Raw genomic sequence first — 24934 nt, forward strand, 5'->3', positions numbered from 1 at the left:
CTGCCTTGTACCAGGGCACATGGGTGTTGTGGGGAACAAAGGGGCAGATGTAGCAGCCTAGTGGATGTTTGTGATCCTCAGTCATTTCAATGTGCTATCCTGCTGCATACTACCTCCTTGTGGAAGTAACAGATAATAAGCTGCGTATAGTAAAGCCCACTACGTGGCCGTGACATACCTCCTTCCAACCATGATGGCAGGATGAGATTTGCCAATATATGTACCCTCTATTATAAGTGATTTTGAAATGAATGTATTAGAGTTTAAGGTTTTTGGTATCTGTCCAAATTATTTCTGCAAATTTTGGTAATGTTATTAATGTGTTAACAGGGGGACAGACTCACCCATGTTGTTTGTAAGTAGTCAGCCTGTCACATTTCCCATTTCCCTGTGCCCGTCTTTCAGCTCTTCTGTGGTTTTACTTCTGTTGTAATCCCATGTCTAGGACCTTTCACCATTCTCTGTTGTATTAAGGCCTTTGAGATAGAGTTATTGTGTGGGTCAACATGAGTGAGGTGGGAGTGAGTGAATGAGTGTCATTTTATGGGTTTACTCCTCACTGTGTGACAATTTTAGTCATTTTGGTTATTTTATTGTTGTGCTCGCTGATGTAATAGTATTTAATTTGGTCCCTTACTACTAATGTGTAGTTGTCATAGTTGTGCATGGAAAATTCTGGATTGTTAAGAAGAATTTTGGTAGGTTATAAAGTAACAGGTTGTTGTTCATATGAAAGCAGCATAAAATGACATGTCTTGTAGACATGGTGTCACGTATACTCTGTCAAAGTGTTACGGTTTTTGTTCTACAGAGCCTTTTTGTGTGGCATATTTGTTGATTTTTTTTTAGGAGCTTACATACTCCATTTGAGTGACTTCCCTGGTTTGCTGATAAGACTGAGAATATGCCATATAATAATACTTTTTCACTAATGCAAACGCAACTCTCACACACATGACCACAGTCTCTGACATCTGAAGCCAGACTATGAGCAGCAGCGCCTGATGGGAGAGACAACCAGTTTACTCCCACCCGGTTGCCTCTCTCATCTTGCGTTGCTGCTCGTAGTCTGGCATCAGCTGCAAGAGACTCTGTGTGTGTGTGTGTCTGTGTGTGTGTCTGTGTGTGTGTCTGTGTGTGTGTCTGTGTGTGTGTCTGTGTGTGTGTGTGTGTGTGTGTGTGTGTGTTTTTGACAAAGACGTTATTGGTCGAAAGCTCATTTTGTGACAGTCTTTTTGTTGTGCCTATCTGCGACTCAGCATCTCTGTTTTATGGCGAGTAGCAACTGTCCTTTCCATATAATTGTTACATTCCATTCTGGATTTTCCATTCTATGGTACGAAATTCATTCTCATCAATTTATAAATGGCATATTTTCACCTGTTGAGTTTAGTGTGTGTTTCATTTATAATTCACCGAAGACTTCTTGGTGAGCAGTGATCTATCAACAGTTGTTATATTGGTACTCCTTTCTCCATTCTCATGCAGACTCTTCTCTGTGCTCATTCAGTCTCACATTAATTTGGTGACCAGTCTGCACCCAAACTGTACCAAAGCCTTCTCTGCTTCACATCATTCGACATTCCTACACACAAATGCTTTTTCATTTGATTTTATGACTCATTTGGTATATGGATTTATTGCCAGATGAAAGGTAAAGCTACCTTATTAGTAAAGTGTGTGTCCTTTTTCACATAATTTGCATATGTTCACTGAGAAAGCTATTTATTAACATACAATTCATTATGTAGAGAAACTGAATTGTGATTATTCTATACGATTTCATTTGCAGGTTTACAAAGTGGTTGTCGGATGTGATGGGCGTAGCTGGTTTGTGTTTCGCCGCTACAATGAATTTTACAAATTGTCTGAAACCTTAAAGAAGCAGGTAATACATTTTATGTCTATTATTATTGTCCAATGATAGATAAAGGTGAAGCTAAAGATTTATTTTGGAACGTGGAAGTCAATTTCAGAAGATTATCGTAAAAAGTATGAGGGCAGATGATTGAACAACTCAGATACTTTAAATGTGATTGCAAATACATTGAGGCAATGTGTGAATGCTATAGTGCATATACATTCATTGGTAATGTTTAGTCAGTTTTGATGTTTCCCCTTCATGCGGACATTTGGAGAGGTTCGGCATATAATAAATGTTACTGATGTCATTTTTCCATATTTTCCCCCCCCTCAGGTTCCAGCACCACAGCTAAAACTTCCAGGCAAGAAACTGTTTGGAAATAATTTGGATCCAACGTTTGTGCAGGAGCGACGTGAAGGTTTGGATGCATTTGTCCAGTCCCTGATGCAGGAAGGTGGTGGCAGACTTTTGCGTTTGTAAGTGTAAACAGAACTGAGAGATAAAAATGTGTTTGCAAAACCTATCATTTATATATGTTAAGCATCTGTTTCTATCTGGCCACAACAATTGTTACTACCAGACTTTAACTGTATTTAGTCAGATTTTATATTCTAACATCTGCATGTACAGAGCAAAAGTTATTGCAGACAGAAATCTAGCTCTAAGGGGACACAGGCTCTCCCTGTTCCCAATGTGCTGATGTTTGTAAAGTCTGTAGTAACAAATCTCTCTCTCGGCAATAGCCCAGGCAGCAGCCTCATCCACTTCACTCTCTGCAGCCCTCTATCTGCTCTCCTGCACATTCAGTTATAGTGCAATTTCTGTGTTAATACCATTACTCTATATCAGCCGGAGCTGTGAACAGTGGACTGGATAACAACACTGAAAGAGAAGTCTAGACTTCACAAAATAAGCAAAATCCACATATATGTGAATGAAATGAAAAATATTAAGTTATTAATTTTACTGCTGAAGTACTATGAAGAGAATGTAATGTTTATGGCTCCAGCAACAAGCCATAACAATGAAAGAATTAATCCTGTTGAAGGTATTAAAGACAGTTAAGTCTGTGGCGTGCAAAAACAAAACACACAAAATGATGAGAGGACAGTGATACTTCTAAACACAGAAACAAGAATATATTTAGTGCCGTAAAAGTGCTGTGTGGAAAAACTTAACACACACACACATGAAAGAAGATGAAAAAGAATCAAACAAACAACAAAAAACCTGACATCTGAAGATGCTTTAGAATAAAGCAAAATGTATCTGGTCTTATTAAGACTTTCATTACAATTGGAAAAGATGGTAATTGACCTATACAACTTGTATTCTTTCACAGTTCTAGGAAGTCAGAAAATTCACTTGCACAGTGCTGGTTTTGGCAGGTTGATGTAGGACTGCTCCCTGCCTTCACTGATTTTATTTCCCACTTTATGTTTTTGAAGAAAGTTTGTAATGGATAGTGTCAATAATTTACAAAGACTTAAGGAGATAAAAAAATCACTAGTTCAGATATATTTTCTGAATGATGTATTACCAGCAAACGTCAAAAAACAATTCTGTGCCATCACTATAATAATGTTAATGTAGGCTAATAAACTGTTCTTCATCAAGTCATTGGATCTCCAGGAGTCATTTTACAAAATGGTGGTGGTCCCTTCCTTTATCTTACATAGTGAATGTTAGCCATATTTGTTTTTGAGACTAGTATTCGTGCAACATAGACGTAAGAGCTGATTTAGCCCATAATTGTGGATGACGTCTCCGCAATGGCAGCAAATGCATTGTCTCCAATGGCAGCATCAGGTGGAGCAGGAGCAGTGTCTTCCACTGCCAAATCGCATCACGGAACTCACGCTGGTTGTCCCAACAGTGCTCATCTGTCAAAGGCTTCAATTCAGCAGTTTGTTTGGGGAAACACTACAGCATCTTCTGAACAGCCTGTATTTTCACTATGTGATTTTCACGTCTTTGGTGACCTAAAGAAAGATGTGTGGATGTCAGTTTCAGTTGGATGAGGAAATGCAAGAGTGGGTGCGATTATGAATGCGCAGTGGCCGATCATGTTCTACAACACAGGAATTGATCATCTCGTCTCCCAGTGGGATAAATGTCTTAACACATGTGGTGATTACTTTTGAATGGAACCAATCCATGGTCCTGTTGCGGGTGTTTGGTTTTCATTTGACTGATCCTTCACACAGTGAGTGAGGAACATTAGCAGCTATCAGGAAACTGCAGAGGTAGCACAATAACAACAATATTTTGGGTTCCGCCACCCTCCTTTCTCAGTATGTGCTTTCAGTATTTACCAATGACAGTGCTGCACCAATAACAGACTGAAGGTTTTTACACAGTAACTCCACTCCCCCCCAAAAATGTGGGAAAATAGCCTTTTGTAAATGAATGTCACACAGTGCTCTGACTGTGTTAAACCATTCAGGGACATCAGTGGAATTCTGAAGATCTCAGCAGAAGGATGAAAATGTTGTGCAGTGAAATAGTTTGGAGAGGGAGAGGGACATGATGCAGCTTAACAACTCAGAAGATGTTTTTTCATCAGTGACAATGGCCACGAAAGCCTGCAGACTGGTAGTCTTAAAATAACTGTACTTTTCTTCCTTCCTAATGTCCTCCCACTGCTGATCTTTACTTAGACTTAAAATAGAATATGCAACACACACTAAATTCATCCTGATACGTGTCATTAACACATTTTATATCTGTGAAAGAAGACTTGAATGAACAAAATACATTCTTACATCTCCATAGTGAATGGATAATTGTGCTCAGAATTAAGACAGTTGGGCTGTTGCCCCAGAAGAGAGATGGGATGATGACTGAAGAATTCTAAGACATTTTCAAAAGACCCAATGTAAGATGTGCAAAAATGGTTATCTGATAACAGGAGATTTAAAACAGGGGTTGGAAACAGCCCCACGACAAATGTTGGTGGTTCAGTGTAATGGATAACAATAAATATAGGCCAAAGGCATTCTCATAATAATGATTTAAAGCTAACGAACACTTTCTTTGGGCATATATAGATTCACAAATACACTTGGTCAACCAGAGATTCTGTCACAATTGTAGTCTTTGTGATAGAAAATAAACAGTCTTGGCCTATAGTGCAAGAGACAAGAATATTGAGAAGTGCAGAGGTTTCCTCAGACCATTTCTTGTTAGTCTTGAAAATGAAACTACGTAAAAGAAGGAAGAAAAACATAAACAAACTAATTTTAAGGTACATTAACTTAGATAATAAACATTGACTTACTATATCAGAAAAAGCTTGAAGAGTAAATAAGTTTCAAATAAAAACTGAATATCAACACCCAGGAATGGAATAAAATAAAGGAAGCGCTAATTAAAGCAGCAATGGAAGTATTTGGCACAAGAAAGATCCCCCCCCCACAAGGGGTGTGCAATGCTGGGGTGATGAAATATGCAGCCTAACTGAAGATAACAAACATGTGTACTTAAAAATGTTACATTTCCCATACAATCAAGGTGTTAGACTATATTATAAAAGGAAACCTGCTTTAGTGAAATGAGAAGCTGGGCAAGTTAAAAAACCATAGTTGGGAAAATATATTAAAGATATTAAACATGGGTTAAGACAGAGGTGGCCAAAAATTCTGCTCGTGAGCCATGCTCTTGTCCAAGGGCCATGGCATTCAGCCTAGGTGCGTGTTTCTTCCACCGCCACCCCAACGCTTTTTGAGTAAGAGGAGGGGGAAGTCAAGGAAACTGCGAACAGACTGCATTTAAATGGCAGTGCTGTCGCCCGGCGTATGATTTGGTTCTAAATTTCACGTTCTCTATAACACAGATCATAACTGAAAATTATTTTTGGCATGCTAAAGACACAGACAATTGTACTGATTTTCACACTCAGGTTGTCACATGATCATGACTTGTATAGTTGACATAAAGGTTTTCTGACACCCAAATCTCTAGATGTGAGACACTCAGATCAGTACCATATATTGTGTGTCAATAGAGTCAACCAAAACACCGATTTAGTTTGTGCTGTATACTATCGTCCAGTAGAATATGTATAAATGGTAATTAATAGTAACTCTTAAAACTACGGAGTGTAGGAAAAGCATATCTGTGAGCTGTTATGTGAAGATCTGTGATAGGTGAGTTGGTAGAGCACCAGATCGTTGTACTAAAGGGCCCGAGTTCGAAACCCAGTTTGGCGTTTTTTAGCAGTTTGCATTGTATATTCTTATATGGGAGAACATTTAATGTCAGAAAAAAGGACCTTTCGGAGTTCGTAGCAGTGTTCTTTTGGCAGCCTGGTTTTCTTTGTTAGTTGAGGGTAGCCAACCTATAGTGTAAATTTGTATAGATAACACAATATCTCTCTATACAAATGTACTCTGTAGGTTTGCTACTTTCAACTAACAAAGCGAAAGCAGACAGCCAAAAGAACATTCCTACAAACTCCAAAATGTCCAACATGTGAGAAAAATGTTCTCCCATATAACAATCTCACTTGTAAACTACCGAGCGAGGTGGCGCAGTGGTTAGACACTGGACTCGCATTCGGGAGGACGACGGTTCAATCCCGCGTCCAGCCATCCTGATTTAGGTTTTCCGTGATTTCCCTAAATCGCTCCAGGCAAATGCCGGGATGGTTCCTTTGAAAGGGCATGGCCGACTTCCTTCCCCATCCTTCCCTAATCTGATGAGACCGATGACCTCACTGTCTGGTCTCCTTCCTCAAAACAACCCAACCCTCACTTGTAAACTGTTAAAAAAAAAATCGCTAAACTGGGTTTCGAACTCAGGTCCTTCAGTACGATAATCTGATACACTACAGACTTGCCTACCACAGATCTGCAAGACAATAGCTCGTAGATACGCTTTTCCTACACTCTGTAATTCTGATGTTACTTTTAATTACCATTTACACATGTTCTATTGGATGACAGCACACAGCACAAACCGTGTCGGTGTTTTGATTGATACTCTATCGACACACGTTTGGTACCAATCTGAGTGTCAGACATCTGGAGGTTTGGGTGTGAGTATCATACCTCATAATAATGTAAAAAACACTACACTGGCGAAACCAATGTTTCGGCCACAGTTACAGTGGTCTCTTTCTGGTAGACCCAGAAAGAGGTCACTGAAACCATGGTCGGAACAATTGTTTCTCTAGTGTAGTGCATTATTATTATTATTATTATTATTATTAATATACTTTTTTATTGAAAACTTGTATGTCAACTGACTCTGGCCACGTACAGCAACGCAATCGTGCGTGACTTATTTAGTTTCATAACTGAAAAAACATCTTGCACGCGTGCGCGCACACGCACACATGTTGCTCAAAATATTAACCACTTCTATTACGTGTTTATGAAGATGTGGAAATTACCTGAGGAAAGCAGCGTAGATGTCCTGGACAGTTTTAACATAATCCTTCTCATTTGTCATTCCCATTGATTTTTAGATGGATGTAACTATAGATAGCTACATGGCCTCCTCTTGTGCAAACAGCCAGTGGACCAGTGAATGTCCTTAATACCATGAACAAACAGCAAATGGTAAACAGCACTGACACCATGATTCTGCTGAACTGGAGAGAGTTGTGGCAGCCAAGAAATGCCACACTGCAATATTCAATGAATGTTGCACTGAACAGAGATGAGACAGGCTGCACACCCTGCATTTGTGAAATTTGGCATTCCATGGCTGGCCCTGGTAAAGAGGAGGATAAGTTGAAGCATTTAAACAAAAAAGATAAAAGACACTGTAGAAATATACACAAATATCTGAAAGTAATGGCTTGCAGTACTACAAAATCTGTGTACAGATGCGTGGTATACTCGGACAGTTCTGGCTAAAGCAGATAGGAATGTAGACGTATTACACTGGAGGAGCTACAGTATGCAATATCTAGCAAGAACAGGAAGAATCCAGGGTATGACATTGTAGAACTGTTAAAATACATACCAAATATTGCAAAATCAGGAATACTGAATTTTATGAATGTGTTCTGGCAGTCCAAATGTCCAATTTATAGGAGAGGAAATAGACATGAATGTCAGAGCTACTGAGTTATCAGCAATGTAGGAAAAGGTAGATTGCTATGTACCATAAAGATGTGTTAAGTTGAAGACAGGCACAATTAAGACACTTACATGTCAGCTTTCAGCCACAGCCTTTGTCAGAAAAAGGATTCATTTACACAAGCAAGCACACCTCGTGTACACACAACCGCCAACTCCAGCAGCTCGGACCAAACTGCAGCTGTCAAATGGAATGGAAGCAGCAATCTGGAGGGTGGCTTGGAAGGGGAAGCGATAGCAGGTGCCCGATGTGGTTTTCACCCAGGAAGATCATGCTCGAACTGTATCTTCACTATGACACAACAAATAGAAATACTCCATGAATTCAATTTACCAACTTATCATGCCTTCATTGACTTAGAAAAGGGGTTTAATGAAATTTAATGAAACAGAGGGATTCCATCTCATCTTAAAAGAGCTGGAAATTGAAATAAGAACACCGTGAATTCATTGTCCCAGGAAGAGGAAACTTTATTGACACATTCCTGGGGTCAGATACATCACATGATCACACTGACAGAACCACAGGCACATAGACACAGGCAACAGAGCATGCACAATGTCGGCACTAGTACAGTGTATATCCACCTTTCGCAGCAATGCAGGCTGCTATTCTCCCATGGAGACGATCGTAGAGATGCTGGATGTAGTCCTGTGGAACGGCTTGCCATGCCATTTCCACCTGGCGCCTCAGTTGGACCAGCGTTCGTGCTGGACGTGCAGACCGCGTGAGACGACGCTTCATCCAGTCCCAAACATGCTCAATGGGGGACAGATCCGGAGATCTTGCTGGCCAGGGTAGTTGACTTACACCTTCTAGAGCACGTTGGGTGGCACGGGATACATGCGGACGTGCATTGTCCTGTTGGAACAGCAAGTTCCCTTGCCGGTCTAGGAATGGTAGAACGATGGGTTCGATGACGGTTTGGATGTACCGTGCACTATTCAGTGTCCCCTCGACGATCACCAGTGGTGTACGGCCAGTGTAGGAGATCGCTCCCCACACCATGATGCCGGGTGTTGGCCCTGTGTGCCTCGGTCGTATGCAGTCCTGATTGTGGCGCTCACCTGCACGGCGCCAAACACGCATACGACCATCATTGGCACCAAGGCAGAAGCGACTCTCATCGCTGAAGACGACACGTCTCCATTCGTCCCTCCATTCACGCCTGTCGCGACACCACTGGAGGCGGGCTGCACGATGTTGGGGCGTGAGCGGAAGACGGCCTAACGGTGTGCGGGACCATACCCAGCTTCATGGAGACAGTTGCGAATGGTCCTCGCCGATACCCCAGGAGCAACAGTGTCCCTAATTTGCTGGGAAGTGGCGGTGCGGTCCCCTACGGCACTGCGTAGGATCCTACGGTCTTGGCGTGCATCCGTGCGTCGTTGCGGTCCGGTCCCAGGTCGACGGGCACGTGCACCTTCCGCCGACCACTGGCGACAACATCGATGTACTGTGGAGACCTCACGCCCCACGTGTTGAGCAATTCGGCGGTACGTCCACCCGGCCTCCCGCATGCCCACTATACGCCCTCGCTCAAAGTCCGTCAACTGCACATACGGTTCACGTCCACGCTGTCGCGGCATGCTACCAGTGTTAAAGACTGCGATGGAGCTCCGTATGCCACGGCAAACTGGCTGATACCGACGGCGGCGGTGCACAAATGCTGCGCAGCTAGCGCCATTCGACGGCCAACACCGCGGTTCCTGGTGTGTCCGCTGTGCCGTGCGTGTGATCATTGCTTGTACAGCCCTCTCGCAGTGTCCGGAGCAAGTATGGTGGGTCTGACACACCGGTGTCAATGTGTTCTTTTTCCATTTCCAGGAGTGTATATGAATAAAAGACTACAAAAAAAAAAAAAAAAAAAAATTGTGGGCAGCGGACGTAATACGGCTGAAATAAACCAAGGAGTCCTTTAACTCCTTGGGGCATTTTTAGGACACAAGCTCATAAGAGATAAAATCAAAATAGACAAGCAGATCATAGTACAAGTTAAAACATTTAAATATTTAGGGTGCAGAATTACATTTGGGGAAAATAATTAAACAAAAAACAAGTTTGACCTATTCAACTAGTTCTGTGGAACTAGAAACAGAATTTTGGGAAAGTACGTCTGCAGAGCTACTCTACTGAAGTTTTATAAGGTTATGACTGTACCTGCTCTGCTCTATGGATGCAAAAACTGGGCCCTTGAGAAGAGAGGAAAGGAAAACAGAAGCATGTGAAATAAACTTCTTTGATATGTGGCTGGATATACTTTATCTATGACATTCAAGCTTGAACTGAATAAGGAAACATAATAGACACAATAAAACAATATCAGCTAAGATGGAAAGAACCCCCAAACTGTGTGCCAGATGCAACAGTCACTAAAACCATGAAACGGTATAAACCAAGAGGCAAAAGATCATTTGGAAGACCAGTGAAGAGATGGCTTAACTAATTTTGAAGGAGACAGAACAGACCTATAGGCTGGATCTCTGGTGTAGGCAGTGATGGTGAAACAGTTTGTGAGGTAACAGGCGAGTTGTGGCGCCCTGAAAATATTGTAATTTTGTAGTTGGCATGGCCACATGGGCCGCTCGGCAAGCCGACGCTCGTTAGCAACAATGTGGTGCCGAACATTAGCTGGAGCAAGGGGGGTAGCCCCAGGGCGTGGCCCAGACCAACCGCGTGGCTGGGAATTCCACGTTGATGCTGTGTCGCGGGAGGTGCTTTGTGTCGATGAAGGATGTTGTATGCTGGGGGTGCCAAAGATGGTGGACTTCGTGAAACCATAATGGCAGACATTTCACAGTTCATGTAGAAATTAATAGTATCCAGAGGAATCATGATACCTCAAAAAGAAACTTGTACATTAACATTATTTTCATGACGATTCTGATGGTGTAATCAGGTTTTCAATATCTTCATTAGTTTAAAGTTTAGTATGTGACTGTAAATTATACAAGTAACACCCACCAATGAATTTACAAAATCTAAATGGTTCTTCCAATTTTGTCGATGATGTGTCTTTAGAAAGCTATTAGTGTAAACCTAAGTTCGTATGAATTACAGGCATGTAACTTGAATAGTACACGAGTTGTTGAAGGTCAAAGTGGCCGATTACTATTGATCGCATCAGGCCATAAGCACTCCACAGTTACGTGGCGGGAAGGGAGAGGGGGGGACGGTAGTAGCATGCTTATAAATATATTTATTCGTTTATCTCTTTGTTTATATCCTGTTATATACTATTCATGAAGAAATTGGTCAAATATTTACTGTGTTTTAGAAAGCACAGGCATTAGGCTACTGGCCTACTTTTGTTTCTATTCCTTTGATATATGTTTATTTCATTTGTTTATGTATTTAATAATGTGTGTTAGAGCACATTTATGGTCCAGCCATAGGAATATTTATTTAATTTCAAGTTATTTAAACGTAAATCCAGTCTTTCGTATGTGTTTCAATATGTTTGTGAGTGTGCATTGGCTTGGATACATGGCGGGAGCACTCTCGCCGATCACAGCGCTCGTTACTACAGTAGGTGAGTACTGAAGTAAGTGGTGGAGGAGGATTGGGTGCACACAGGAGACGGGGTGTGCTGGATGGGAAGGCGCGATGGACGGGTGCCGGAAATACGCGGAGAGTGTTGAGCAGTTTGCACGTGGTTGCGGGAGATAGAAATATTTCATAGTGCCGACTTGTGCACTTGTGAGATTTTCATGGCTTCTGCAGTGAAGACGTAGTATGCATTTAGAAGTAAATATCTCATGAGCTATGTTGTTGCTCATAACTAATTACGTAAAGTAGGACTCTATTGTTTCCCCGTTATTCAACTTATATTTTATTTAATTGCTGGACCATCGACACCAATAAGTGTTTTGCAGTAATAAATGGCATTCTTAAAGGTACTTCTGCTACCTTACTCATCATTTAAAGTTGTTAAAAATATTATCTGCAAATTTTATTTAATTGCAATCTTTGATTTATAAGTTTTTATATTCCATTCAAAATTCACAGTTGCCGAGTGATAGGAACCTTCGACCATTCGATTAATGTGTACATTCATATTATAGACTGTAGACTCAGCAGTATTTGGCTTGTAATGTGGCAACTATGTATCCCAGGCGGAAATCCATCTCTGCCCAAACTCTTTGCCTTTACAAATGTCTGCTTGTGTCTGTGTATGTGCGGATGGATGTGTGTGTGTGTGTGTGTGTGTGTGTGTGTGTGTGTGTGTGTGTGTGTGTGCGCGAGTGTATACCTGTCCTTTTTTCCCCCTAAGGTAAGTCTTTCCGCTCCCGGGATTGGAATGACTCCTTACCCTCTCCTTTAAAATCCACATCCTTTCGTCTTTCCCTCTCCTTCCCTCTTTCCTGACGAAGCAACCGTTGGTTGCGAAAGCTAGAATTTTGTGTGTGTGTGTGTGTGTGTGTGTGTGTGTGTGTGTGTGTCTGTCTGTGTTTCTATCGACCTGCCAGCGCTTTCGTATGGTAAGTCACATCATCTTTGTTTTTAAATATATTTTTCCCGCGTGGTATGTTTCCCTATTATATATATATTAATGACTTGCCACTCTGTATTCATGCAGATGCAAAGATAGTTCGTTTTGCCGATGATAAAAGTATAGTAATCACACCCAACAAACAAGAATCAGCTGGGGAAATTGTAACCAATGTCTTTCAGAAAATTATTAAGTGGTTCTCTGCAAATCGACTCACTAAATTTTGAGAAAACATAATGTATACAATTCTGTACAGTAAATGGCATAACACCATTGATAAATGAATTGGATGAAACATGTTGATGATCTGCTGAAATGGTTAGGTTCAGCTACTTATGCTATTAGGGTTATTGCAAATTTTGGTGATGTACATATCAGTAAATTAGCCTATTATGCCTATTTTCATTCACTGCTGTCATATGGCATCATATTTTGGGGTAATTCATCATTAAGAGAAAATATATTCATTGCACAAAAGCATGTATTAGAATAATAGCTGAAGCCCACCCAAGATCACCTTGCGGACATTTATTTAAGGAACTCGGGATATTCACAGTATCTTTGCAATACATATATTCACTTACGAAATTTGCTATTAATAATCCATCCCAATCCAAAAATAACAGTGAAGGGCATAGCTACAACACTAGAAGAAAGAATGATCTTCACTATTCTGGGTTAAATCTGACTTTGGTACAGAAAGGGGTGAATTATGCTGCCACAAAGATCTTTGGTCAGTTGCCAAATAGCATTTAAAGTCTGACAGATAGCCAACCAACATTTAAAAACAAATTAAAAGAATTTCAGAATGGCAACGCCATCTGCTCAATAGATGAATTTTTATATATGAAGTAGTAACTGAAAAAATTAATTATTTTGTGTAAAGAAAACTTACGTTAAAGTGAGACATTCCACATCATTATGAAACGTCGCATTCATGACCTACAGAACAAGTATTGATGAATGAATGAATAATATGGACAATTGAATGCCCCTCTGTCACAATAACTTGTAAGAGTCAAGCCAGTGTATTCTGGGGAAGACAAGACATTGTACTATTTCTTTGAAACGTATTAAAATTAGTTGACATTCTTCAAACGACTTCTTTCGTTGATATAAATTACACTGTTGATTGGAAGAAAGTACCTCATGCAAAAATTTCTTCATAAATTATTTATATCTCTCTTATGGAAAATGGATTCCAGGTCTGCTTATATAAAGCAGCATTGTTTAGTCTACCAAGTTGAGAAGTGACTGTCTTTAAAATTTCAAATAAATTATCTTCATCATGTAAGAACTGCTTTTCCTGTCTCTAAAATAATGACACACTACATCGATAAAACTTGGTCAGCCACAGATACTCAAAATATCACTTTAAACGGGTTTTCTTTTTAAGTAGTGGTTGATATCAGCTATGAGAATGTAAGATTTATGAATCTTTAAAAATTCCTGTGACCACTTTCATGTCGAATGCATCTCTAACATGAAACTGTTAATAAGTAAGCTTTGCAGATTCTGTAGCTGGAAATAAAGTTTGTGTAATCGTGTTGTTCTGTGATTATTTTCAAATGACCACTAAGATCAAATTCATAGTGACGCATGTCCATTGTCAACAAAAGATTAAAATAGAAGACCTATTCTTCCATCAATATATCACTCATTGACTTTCAAATGTTCTTTCAAAGTAAGTCCAATGTCAAAAACTTCTGTATAGTTTGTTGGCACAATTACGAGGCTGTTCAATAGACATAGTTAACACACATTTAAATAACTCTTTTTTATTTACAAGATATTGACATGACATACAGTGGTCATCCAAGCTCAAGACCTTCTTTTGAACTGATTCATTTCCATAAATTTGTGGGAAATGGGGTACTGGAGGTGTGATAGCAGAATAGTGACACACCAAAGAGATAAGATTTCTGCACTGCTAATTACTGAGCACAATATGTGACTCGTGTGAGCATTACAAGCATACTGCCTCTCACTCCCTCCTCGGGCAGCAATCTTCCTTTTCTCCAGTCAGAGATGTTACGCTGCCACAAATTCATTTTAGGCACTGACTTTACATTAATACACAGAGGGGAAGCTGACAATAATGACAATTTGTTACTTCAGTGGTGTCAAATGGGACCTCATTGGAGGAGGTCTGTTGTGTTTTCTGATAAAAGCTGGTTCTGTCTGGGTGCTGGTAATGGCTGTGTACTGGTTAGGAGGCGGCCTGTTGGCATTGAAACTAGCTCTCTTTGTGCTGGACACACTGGACGTACACCTGGAATTATGGCCTGGCGTGCAATTTCGTATGACAGAAAGTGCACTCTTGGGCTTACCCCCACACACCCTGACTGCAAATTTGTATGTCAGTCTGGTGGTTCGACCTGTTGAGGTGCCATTCATGAACAGTTTTCCAGGGAGTGTTTCCCAACAAGATAACGCTCACCCACGTACAACTGTTATAACCCAAAATGCTCTACAAAGCATTGACATGTTGCCTTGGCCTGCTTGATCACCTGCTTAGTTTCCAATCAAACGCACATGGCATATCATTGAACAACAACTCCAGCATTGCCTGCAGCCAGTATTAGCTGTCCCTGCATTGACAGACCAAGTGCAACAGGGATTTAACTCCACCCTACAAACTGACATTTGGCACATGTACAACACAGTTCATGCATGTTTTCATGCTTGCGTTCAACATTCTGATGATTACACTGGTTATTGGTGTATCAGCTTTTCACATTTGCAGTGGCGTATCTCACACATTAACCTGTGGTCTGGCAATGTAATCACTTAAATATGTTAAGTAGACCAATGGAATCTCAAAATTTCAGTACTCCACATTAATTATGTTTTGATGTGATTTTTTTCCACTGTATGACAAGGCTAAGGGTGGACCCAGTACTGATACCAGTGTGACACCTGCAGTGGTTAGTCCTCCATTTTGAAAATGCTGTTTCATTCTGTACACTCCCTGAGCTTCGTAATGTAACACACTGCATCCTTTTAAGTACATAGGATGAAAACTAGTTACCAAAAAGATCTCTGATACCCCAACATTTGAAATTCTGTAGGAGAATACTGGGAAAAGCGTGATAAAAACTTTTGACAACTTGCACCAAATACCAGTGACAGTATTTTCATTTCAGTTTTGTATGACCTAATGAATAAAGTGAAATGCATGTAATAGAGGCTTTTATCCAAGTAGTCTGATCTTTTTTAATGAAAACTGTAATATAACATATGGATTTACAGAATGTATTACTTTTGTGTGAAGATTTTTAATTTTCCTTTCTCAGTCACTGACTGGATGCATTATAATTCTGTATTTCTTGTAGGCCTGAGGTACGGGAATTCTTCCAGCTTGATCGTAATCTGGGTAGCCTATCTGAAGATGGGGAAGGTGATGGAGATGGAGACAGCATAGAAGGTACTGATTCTACGTCAGAACCAGCACCACAAGTTAATTTAGGACCATCAGAACGCACTTCGTAAGTACTGCATGTAACTGCCCTCTATCTGTAAACTTCCCCTGTGGAACTCTTGACAACACATTTTAGTTCCATAGCTAAATTTTGTGATGAACTGTATATTGACTGTAGACAACTTCACTATGTATAAAATTGGTGGTCTAGTGCCATGAATAATAATAATAATTTAGTAATGTGCTGTTACTGTTTCTCGAAGTTAGAAAATGCACAATTTTGCATTTTAATTTTCAGTGCTCGTCCAGCAGATTTTGAATTCCTACATGTCATTGGGAAAGGAAGTTTTGGGCGAGTTTTGCTGGCCAGACATCGTACAGAGCAACGCTTCTATGCCGTGAAAGTTCTCAGTAAGCGACTTGTGGTGAAGAGGAATGAGGTCCGCCATATAATGTCGGAGCGAAGTGTGTTGCTGAAGACATTAAATCACCCATTCCTAGTTGGCCTTCATTACTGTTTTCAGACACCAGACAAGCTCTTTTTTGTGCTTGATTATGTTAATGGAGGAGAGGTGAGAGTCTTACCATCCGTGATCCTGTAGCCACTAATAGAAATTATTAAAAGTATCATTTTAAATTTTACAGAGAAGTATACAAAGTCATTTACTATTTTTGGTTGACACAGTTAATGTGAATAGTGAAACTAGATGTGACACATACTTGTTAGCAGGGACCTCACAAAACTCACATATTGCGATAAATGCGAATTCTGCCTCAATGCAAAAATGCTTAATAACCTAGTACCTGCTATTTCGTAGTGAATTGTATCCACATGAACTATCTTATCAGAGATGCTATTATGTAGTGAATTGTATCCACATGAACTATCTTATCAGAGATAATTTGAAATAGCCTCCTATGCCATACATAAATATAAAAACTGAAACCAATTTTTGATGTTGATATTGCACGTCATCTGGCAAGCTGCCCTGCATGAGTGTGACTGAGCTCATTTTCCCACACCCCTTCTTCCCCTCTGGCACTCACAATTCTATTTTTTTATGATTCTCAACTGAGTGCAAGTTGATAGTGGCTGCACTAAAGTCACAGGAAAATAAAAGCTGTACATATTGTTTGGCTACACTGAAATTCTTCCCCTAATGTCTGAACAGATATTTTCTGTCCTACTTCTGCGATTAGTGTCTTGTCGATTTTATCTGTGGTGTTGTCAAGGATGGGTCGTTTGGCTATGAATGCCCATGGGAGGTCAAAATTAATGTTCTATGAATTTTGTAATTATCAGATTTGGTGGGAAAGAAAAAGGATGTTGAGAAACACATTAAATCAGAGAACCACTCAGTTCACTGGCGAGAAGATACTGCTGCATCTCAGCAGATACAATAGTATTTTGAAAGCTTAAATGTAGTAAAAAGAAGGAAACAAACACAGATTACATCTGGGGAAGAAATTGAAGTGTTTGTGTAAGTAAATGTCAATTTCAAGAACTAAAGCTTTGTTTTTAGGCATGTAGTTTGATAACCTTTTAACTTTGTACATCTAGTTATTTACAAACAAACAAACAAAAAATTTAGATCCAAATTTTACCAAAAATGGATGCAAATTTTGCAAAAAATAGGTGCTACACTTTAAAGTACCTACTAACTAGTCATTCAGCTCTAATCCTCTTTACTTTTTAAGTAAAGCAGCTTCAGTTAAGTCCTTAAAATTGCCTTCTGAATAATTTTTAATTGACATTAAGGAAATCTCTTACTTATACAGGGTGAGCACAAAGTCTTGCCCTGATTATAAAAATTTGTAACACAATAACCATTTGACACAATAAGTTATATTTGATGCCATTACATAGCTTAGTGTTACTAGTTGTTGTGACCAATAGATGGTGCTAGTGTTCCACAACACTGACGTGGTCTGTTAGGTCACATTAGTTGCTGGCGAAATGGCGTCAAAGCAGGAGAAAGCGCAATGTGTGCTTTGGTTTCAGGAAACGAAATTGCCCATCAGTGTTCAGTGTAAATTTTAGGCTTCTTATGGATGCAGCCCACCTGAAGTTAAATCAATAAAGTGATGGTATGCAAACTTTAACGAAACAGGCAGCATTGAAGAGCATCCTCAAAGTGGCAGGCCTCATGTGAGTGATGCAACTAATCGTTTCAACAGAGTCCGTCTAAATCAACTCGTCAAGTATCAGCTAAACTTCAAATATTGCAAGGAAATGTGGTGAAGATTCTTCGTGAAAGGCTTAGGTTGCATGCTTACAAAGTGCAAATCGTGCAGACCATTCAGCCGAATGATTTGCTGACACGTGCTGAATTTGCGACTGAGATTCTCATGAAGATTGATGGCACTAACGATTACTTAAATCGCATATGCTTTACCGATGAATCCACAATTCATGTCAATCGAATGCTAAATACGAGTAGGCATAATGTCCGCATATGGGGTTCAGTCTCCACATGCTACTTAACAGTTACAGTGAAAAAGTGAATGTTTGGTGTGGCCTCGTGCATAACAAGGTTTTTGGACCAATTTTCTTCGCAGAAAAATCCATTACCGCTAACGTTTACTGACATTTTGCAACAGTTCATTGTCCCACAGTTAGAAGAATATCAACCATGGTTACTTTTCCAGCAAGATGGAGCAAACCCCCTCCTCTTAGCCTTTGATGGTGTGCGATTCCTGGATGAAACATTTCCGGATCGGTGGATTGGAAGGAATGGTCCAACACAGTGGCCACCCAGCTCTCCAGACATTACACCCCTTGACTTTTTTTTCTGGGGCTATATCAAGGACAGAGTTCTCGTCACACCAGTTGCTGATGTCGACAAATTGAAGGCTAGGATACAAGCTGCTGTGGGTACTGCGACAGAACGCATGTTACGAAACACCTGGCGGGAACTGGAATACCGCCTTGACATTCTCCGAACTACCAAGGGAGCACACAATGAGGTTTACTAACATAAGTGGTCCAAGGGGGGGGGGGGAGGGGGGAGGGAGGAGCTAACCTATGTAATGGCATCAAATGTAAATTATGATGTCAAACTGTTATTCTGTAATAAATTGTTATAATCGGGGCAAGACTTTGTGCTCACACTGTATATCTGAACCTATGGCAATAGCATTCGGTGCTACGAAAGATTTAGTTGTAACTATAATTTTTGTATTCTTGGTACATTGTTCATAACAAAGTAATATTTTCTTGACTGGTCAATAGTTTTGCATTATAATGGTCGTTATCAGTTACTAGAGATAATGTTCAGAGAGCAAAAGGTTGTCTACAACTTCTGCAAAAACCATATTGCAATTAGGAGTCAAAGAATGTGTAAAGGAGGCAGTAATGGAGAAGGAAGTGATACATGCTTGTGAGCTATCCCCAGTGTTGTTCAGTCTGTATGAGGAAGAAGCAGTGAAGGAAACAAAGGAGGTGATTGGAAAGGGACTTCACATTCAGGGAGAAGAAATAAAATCTTTGTGGTTTGTAAACGACATAATTCTGTCAGCAAGGGACAATGAAGATCAGTTCAAGAGGGTAGGTAGTGTCTCGAAAATAGGTAATAAAATGAATTCCAACAAAAGTAAAAAAGAAACTTTAATATAGTGCGTGGTCAGATTAATTAGGTGATGCTGAGAGCATTAGGTTAGGAAATGAGACACTGAAAGTAGTAGATAAGTTTTGTTGTTTGGCGAGAAAAAGAAAGTGAATATGGCTGAAGTATGGGGAGTGTGAAATGCAGGTAGGCAAGAAAGAGAAAACCATTTCTGAAAAAAAGAAATTTAATTTTAGATATAAATTTAAATGTTGGGAAGTATTTTCTTAAAGTATTTGTCTGTAGTGTAGCCTTACACAGAACAGGAACACGGACGATAAACAGTTGGAACAAGAAGAGACTAGAAACTTTCAAAATGTTGTGCTACAGAAGAACGATGAAGATTACATACTTATATAGCTAATAGGGCTATACTGAATCAAACAGGCAAAAAAGAGCTTCATAGCACAATTTGACTGAAAGACTGGTCAGACACATTTTGAGGTGTCAAGGAAGAGTTAATTTCAAAGGTGTAAAACTTCCAGAGGGAGGCCAAAGTTTGAATAGACAGTAAGGAGGTTTAAATAGATACTATAGTAGTTAAGCAGAGACCAAGAGACTTGAACAATGATAGACTAGTCTGGGGAGCTGCAGCAGACCACTTAACAGTGTAGACAGCAACAACATAATGATTATTATTAGAATGTTGTTGTAAGATGCAGACACTTCAACTGGACTTTGGTCTTACTACAAACAGCTCCTCTCCAGTAGGTTTGTTGTTAATAGTAATTTTATTTTGAAAGCCTGCTCACTGTTCATATCATTACAGGGGCAACTATTTATAAGGCAAGTAACCTGTGCGACCACATTTACGATTCAGTATGTACACAGTATGAATGTAGACTTTCAAGCTTTCCCGTGAGTATGTTGTAAATAGTATTCACAGGTTTGCCGCCAAATGATGATGTGCAAATTCCTCGGTGCAACAGTCAGACATCTTCAGGTGGTTCTGTGCTGGTGGCTAGGTATGTTTTTCTGACGGTATCCACACATTGACGCTTTGTATATAGAACGTGCACGTGAAGAATGCGCAATGATTTGCAGATAGATGCACCATACTCAAATTCTCTCTGCCAAAAATCACAGAGCGGTCTTCCTGCGTGTGCTCTGTATGCTATGTATACTAACAGTGTGGCCAGGTGGCACTCACTAAAAAAGAAAAAAAATATTAGACCAATGCTATGTTGGGTCTGTTATATTAAAAAAAAAAAAAAAAAAAAAAAAATCTTAATTTTCTCGGCGTAATTTGATAGCAGCCAATGCAGGGTTCCAGGCTGTGCTCAGTTGAAATCCTACATCTGTGTTGTAGATTATCAGCTGTGCAGATATGTATTGCTTCCCTAATGCAGCAATCCCAGAAAGATGATCCCGTGGATAAAACTTCTTCTGTCTTTTCGTAAATCATGTGATTTCCTGTACTCAGACAGTGCTCTGCAGTTCTCCAATTGGCGTAGGCCTGTATGTCACTGATGTTCATGGCGGCGTTCTTGTAATGTGTGACATGTCTGGCCTATACATGCAGTCCCACATTGACAAGGGATGTTGTACACACAACATTTTCTCAGGCCAAGATCATCCTTAACCGAATCCAATAGGTTCCTCAGTTTTGCAGGTGTTCGAAAAACACACTTAATGTCATATCTTCCTAGTACTCTTCAGATTCTTGATGACATGGCACCAAAATATGGCAAAAATGCCAAAGTGGTGGGTGTCTTGGTATCTTCGTTCTGCTCCATAGACTGAACTCGCTTGGGCCTGAATACATTATTCATCTGTGTGTCAGAACAAGCATTTTCTCGGAACACTGTCTTCAAATGTTGTATATCACTCGACAGGCTTTCAGGACCAGATACCACTTGCATTCTGTGAACTAATGTACATAATACACTACCACATTGTGCAGGATGGTGGCAGATTGTGACCTGCAAATATGGATCTGTATGGGTTGGCTTGTGGTAGACATGGTGTCCCCGAGGTTTGATATGCTCTCCTTCGTACGAAAACATCAAGAAAAGGTAAATTACCACTTTTCCTCACTTCCATTGTGAAGTTTATATTTGAATGGGGCGAATTTAAATGCTGAAGAAACACAGGTATAGTGAAAAGTCCATGTGGCCACACCACAAATGTATCACCCACATACCGCAGAAAACAAGTGAGTTTCAGAGTGAAAACAAGAGGGTTTCAGGGTGGCTGGCTGTAGTGCTTTTTCTTCAAAGTCCTCCACAAAATAATTGACCACCACAGAAGATGGAGGGCTTCACATGCCTACACCGTCCACTTGTTCAAAATATTGGTCATGAAATAAGAAGTATGTTGAAGTAAGCACATGTTTAAAAAATGCCACTATGTCCTCCTCAAACTTGTTGCTAAAGAGCTGTAAAGAGTCCTGCAAGAGCACCTTTGTAAATAAAGACACAAAATCAAAACTTATTAAGAGATTGGACGATTGCAGTCTGAGTTTTCAGGTGACCTATGAGATCTTCAGAGTTTTGAATATGATGGTCGCGGTTGCCTATGAGATGCCCCAATAGTGGAGTCAGATATTTAGGAACAAAATTAAGTAGGTGCTCCTATGTTACTTACAATGGGACGTAGAGGCACCCCATTCTTATGGACCTTGGGTGATCCATAGAGTCTAGAAGGAACTGCATCCTGTTGACGCAAACCCTTGGTGACTAGTGCTGGAATCGAACTCTTCCTGATGAGTTCCAAAGTCTTTCTCTGTATCCTACCCGTCGGATCACTTTTTAATTTACAGTATGCAACATCATTGAGCAGTTTGTATATCTTGCTACTATATTCTCTGCATGAGAGAAGCACAATAGCATTTCCTTTGTTAGCAGGGAAGATGATGATATCTTGGTCTCCTCTCAGTTCTCATAGAGCCTTTCTTTCAGCTGAAGAAACCGGTAATCTGTTAATAAAAAGTTTGTGACCATAGACGTAAATTAAAGGAAACTTATTGTATATGCAGGTCACTGTTTTATTCGCGACAATGTCGCAGCTTGTAAAAGTTAATATTGAAAGATGTACAAGGACTATCCAAAAAGTAAGGCATTTGAAATTTAAAAAAATTAACAATATAAAAAACAAATTTTTTATATACATTTTAAAGGTACACTATTAAACTATTTATTCTACATAACAGACATTGAATTTGAGGCACTTCTCATACTGTGGCACAAGTTGTTCGATACCATATTTGTAGAAATCTGCCGCCTGCGATTGCAACCACTGGTTTATAGTGGCATACAATTCAGCATCAGTATCAAAACATTATACAGTGAACCATGTCTTCATTGTTGGGAAGAAGTGATGGTCACTCACTGCAAAATCTGAGCTGTATGATGGATGATCAAACACTTCCCATCCAAAACTCTGTAGGAGCTCTTTGATGTGATTGGCCGTGTGTGGATGTGTGTTGTCGTGAAAAACAAAATGCTTGCTCCAAGTTTTCCCTAATGCTTCTTTTGTATCATCTGCCTTAACTTTGTGTGTCTTTGACAAAACCCCTAAGAGTTAATCATTCTGCTGCATCCAGGGAAATCCTCAAGAACCACTCCCTTAGAGTCCCAAATCACAGTGGCCATGAACTTTCTTACTGACAGCATTTGCGAACACTTCCTTCATTTCTTGGAAGAATTTCTCTCTCTTCATTCTGTCAACTGCCTTTTTGTTTCACAACTGATGTGCTTATCCAAGTCCCATCCCCAGTTAAAATATGGTTGTTACCACTTTTCTCATAATCTTCAAGTGAAGGTCAGTGCTGCAGCTGGTCTGGTTTTTGTGGTCTTCCTTTAGGATTGTGGGAACCTGCCTAGCACAATATTTGCAGTAAACAAGCTTCTCAACCACACAACATTTTCACTAATGTTTTCATTGATTTTCATCGTCAGTCAGTTGTTCACAAGGCTAGGCATACCACTGTGGTCATCCTCATGGACATTGGTGTGGCCATTTTTAAAATCTGTGTACCATTGCCTCATTTGGCTTTCACTCATTATTTCTTTTCCTTACACATCACATAGGCTGTGATAAATTTCAGTATTTTTGCCATTGTCTGCCAACAAAAAGCTAATCACAGAATGCACCTCACAAGTGACAGGATTTTCTAGTGCTGCACACTTTTTAACGTGTCTTAGAAAGCAAAGTGATAGAGAGACAGATGACACACTACCACCACTGGATGCGTATCGAGCACCAAGATAGTGGCTGTAGCCCTGCACACCACTACAGTGAACCAAAACTTTGGTTACTTTCTGGGTAGCCCTCATAATTAAAAAAAAACAAGCAACATAAAATATTTGCAGACTTGAGAAATGTGAAATTCCACAGGGCAGTTGACAAATAAGAGGTAATGGAAATATTGTACATAGTGTAGATACTGATGCGCCAAAACTTTATGACCACCTTCTTGATAGGTTGTTTGTCTTCCTTTGGAATGAAATACATCACTGATTCTGCATATCAGGGATCTGACAGCTTGTTGGTTGGTTTTTTCCTGGAGGTATCTGGCATTAGATGGCTACGCATAGGTCATGTGATTCATGTAAATAACAGGCTGCTGATTTGTGTACATGGTGGTGATGCCTAATAGCAACCTAAATGGGTTCCATGGGATTTACATCAGGAAAGTTTGGTCACTGATTCATCAGCACTAGTTCACTATAATGCTCCTCAAACCACGGTAGCACAGTTCTGGCTCCGAGACTCAGTTATACTTCTTAAAGTTGACATCACTGTTGGGGAAGACATCAAGCATGAAGCAAGTGGTAGTTTCACTGTCGTCCTACCTCTTTCCATAGATGCTCAAGAAAGTGGCACGTGAACATTCGAATGGCTTCACAGTTTTTGAGATACTCGTTCAGACTTTGCGTAATAATACTCTGCGCTTTGTCAGAGTTGCTTGTCTGAATGTATTTCCTCTCTTGCAGCCCATATCTTATCTCTCCTCCATTTATATACTTTCATTACTGTGTCACTTGCCCACACCTCCACCAGGCAGCACCCAATGTCACGGAGGGCAGTAGTCATAACGTTATGGCTTATTAGTGTATAAGGTAGAGAAAAGAATGCGAGGAACAAGTAATGGAGGGGAAGAACAAAACCACTTTGCTATTGATGTTTTGGTGTTTCTTTCCTTCTAATACTCTCTTGCTGTCTCTTCCCTGAAATGCGAGTTTAAGTGACTTTCTTGCTTCGTCCTTTGGATAATCAAATTATATTTAAATATAACATTATTTCTGGTGGATTCGAGAAGGTAATGTTTGTCAGCATTTGTGTATAGTGGTTTGCTACCAACAGCTAACATTTTCATCTATCGCCATTTGGTTGTGGTTTCATTTCAGATATTTCCTTTGAAGGTACTTCTTATCAACTTGTATTAATAATGCTGCTTTACTAATCACAGAAATACTGTACAGTAATGTTTGTTTTTTCTAATAATATTTGTTTACTGT

The 24934-nt window shown here is 39.9% G+C and overlaps 1 protein-coding gene across 2 annotated transcripts in view; it reads left to right on the forward strand.

Moving 5' to 3' along the window:
* Positions 1 to 24934, forward strand: part of LOC124771310 (serine/threonine-protein kinase Sgk2-like) — a 102949-nt gene that overhangs the window by 27545 nt on the left and 50470 nt on the right. For both annotated transcript variants that reach the window (XM_047249315.1, XM_047249316.1), the window contains exons 3-6: positions 1793 to 1888; positions 2198 to 2340; positions 15782 to 15934; positions 16166 to 16439. In XM_047249315.1, the coding sequence (XP_047105271.1) occupies positions 1793 to 1888; positions 2198 to 2340; positions 15782 to 15934; positions 16166 to 16439 (666 nt within the window). The remainder of the gene's footprint in view (positions 1 to 1792; positions 1889 to 2197; positions 2341 to 15781; positions 15935 to 16165; positions 16440 to 24934) is intronic.

The sequence above is a fragment of the Schistocerca piceifrons genome, unplaced genomic scaffold, assembly GCF_021461385.2.
Source record: "Schistocerca piceifrons isolate TAMUIC-IGC-003096 unplaced genomic scaffold, iqSchPice1.1 HiC_scaffold_936, whole genome shotgun sequence".
NCBI classification, from domain to species: domain Eukaryota; kingdom Metazoa; phylum Arthropoda; class Insecta; order Orthoptera; family Acrididae; genus Schistocerca; species Schistocerca piceifrons.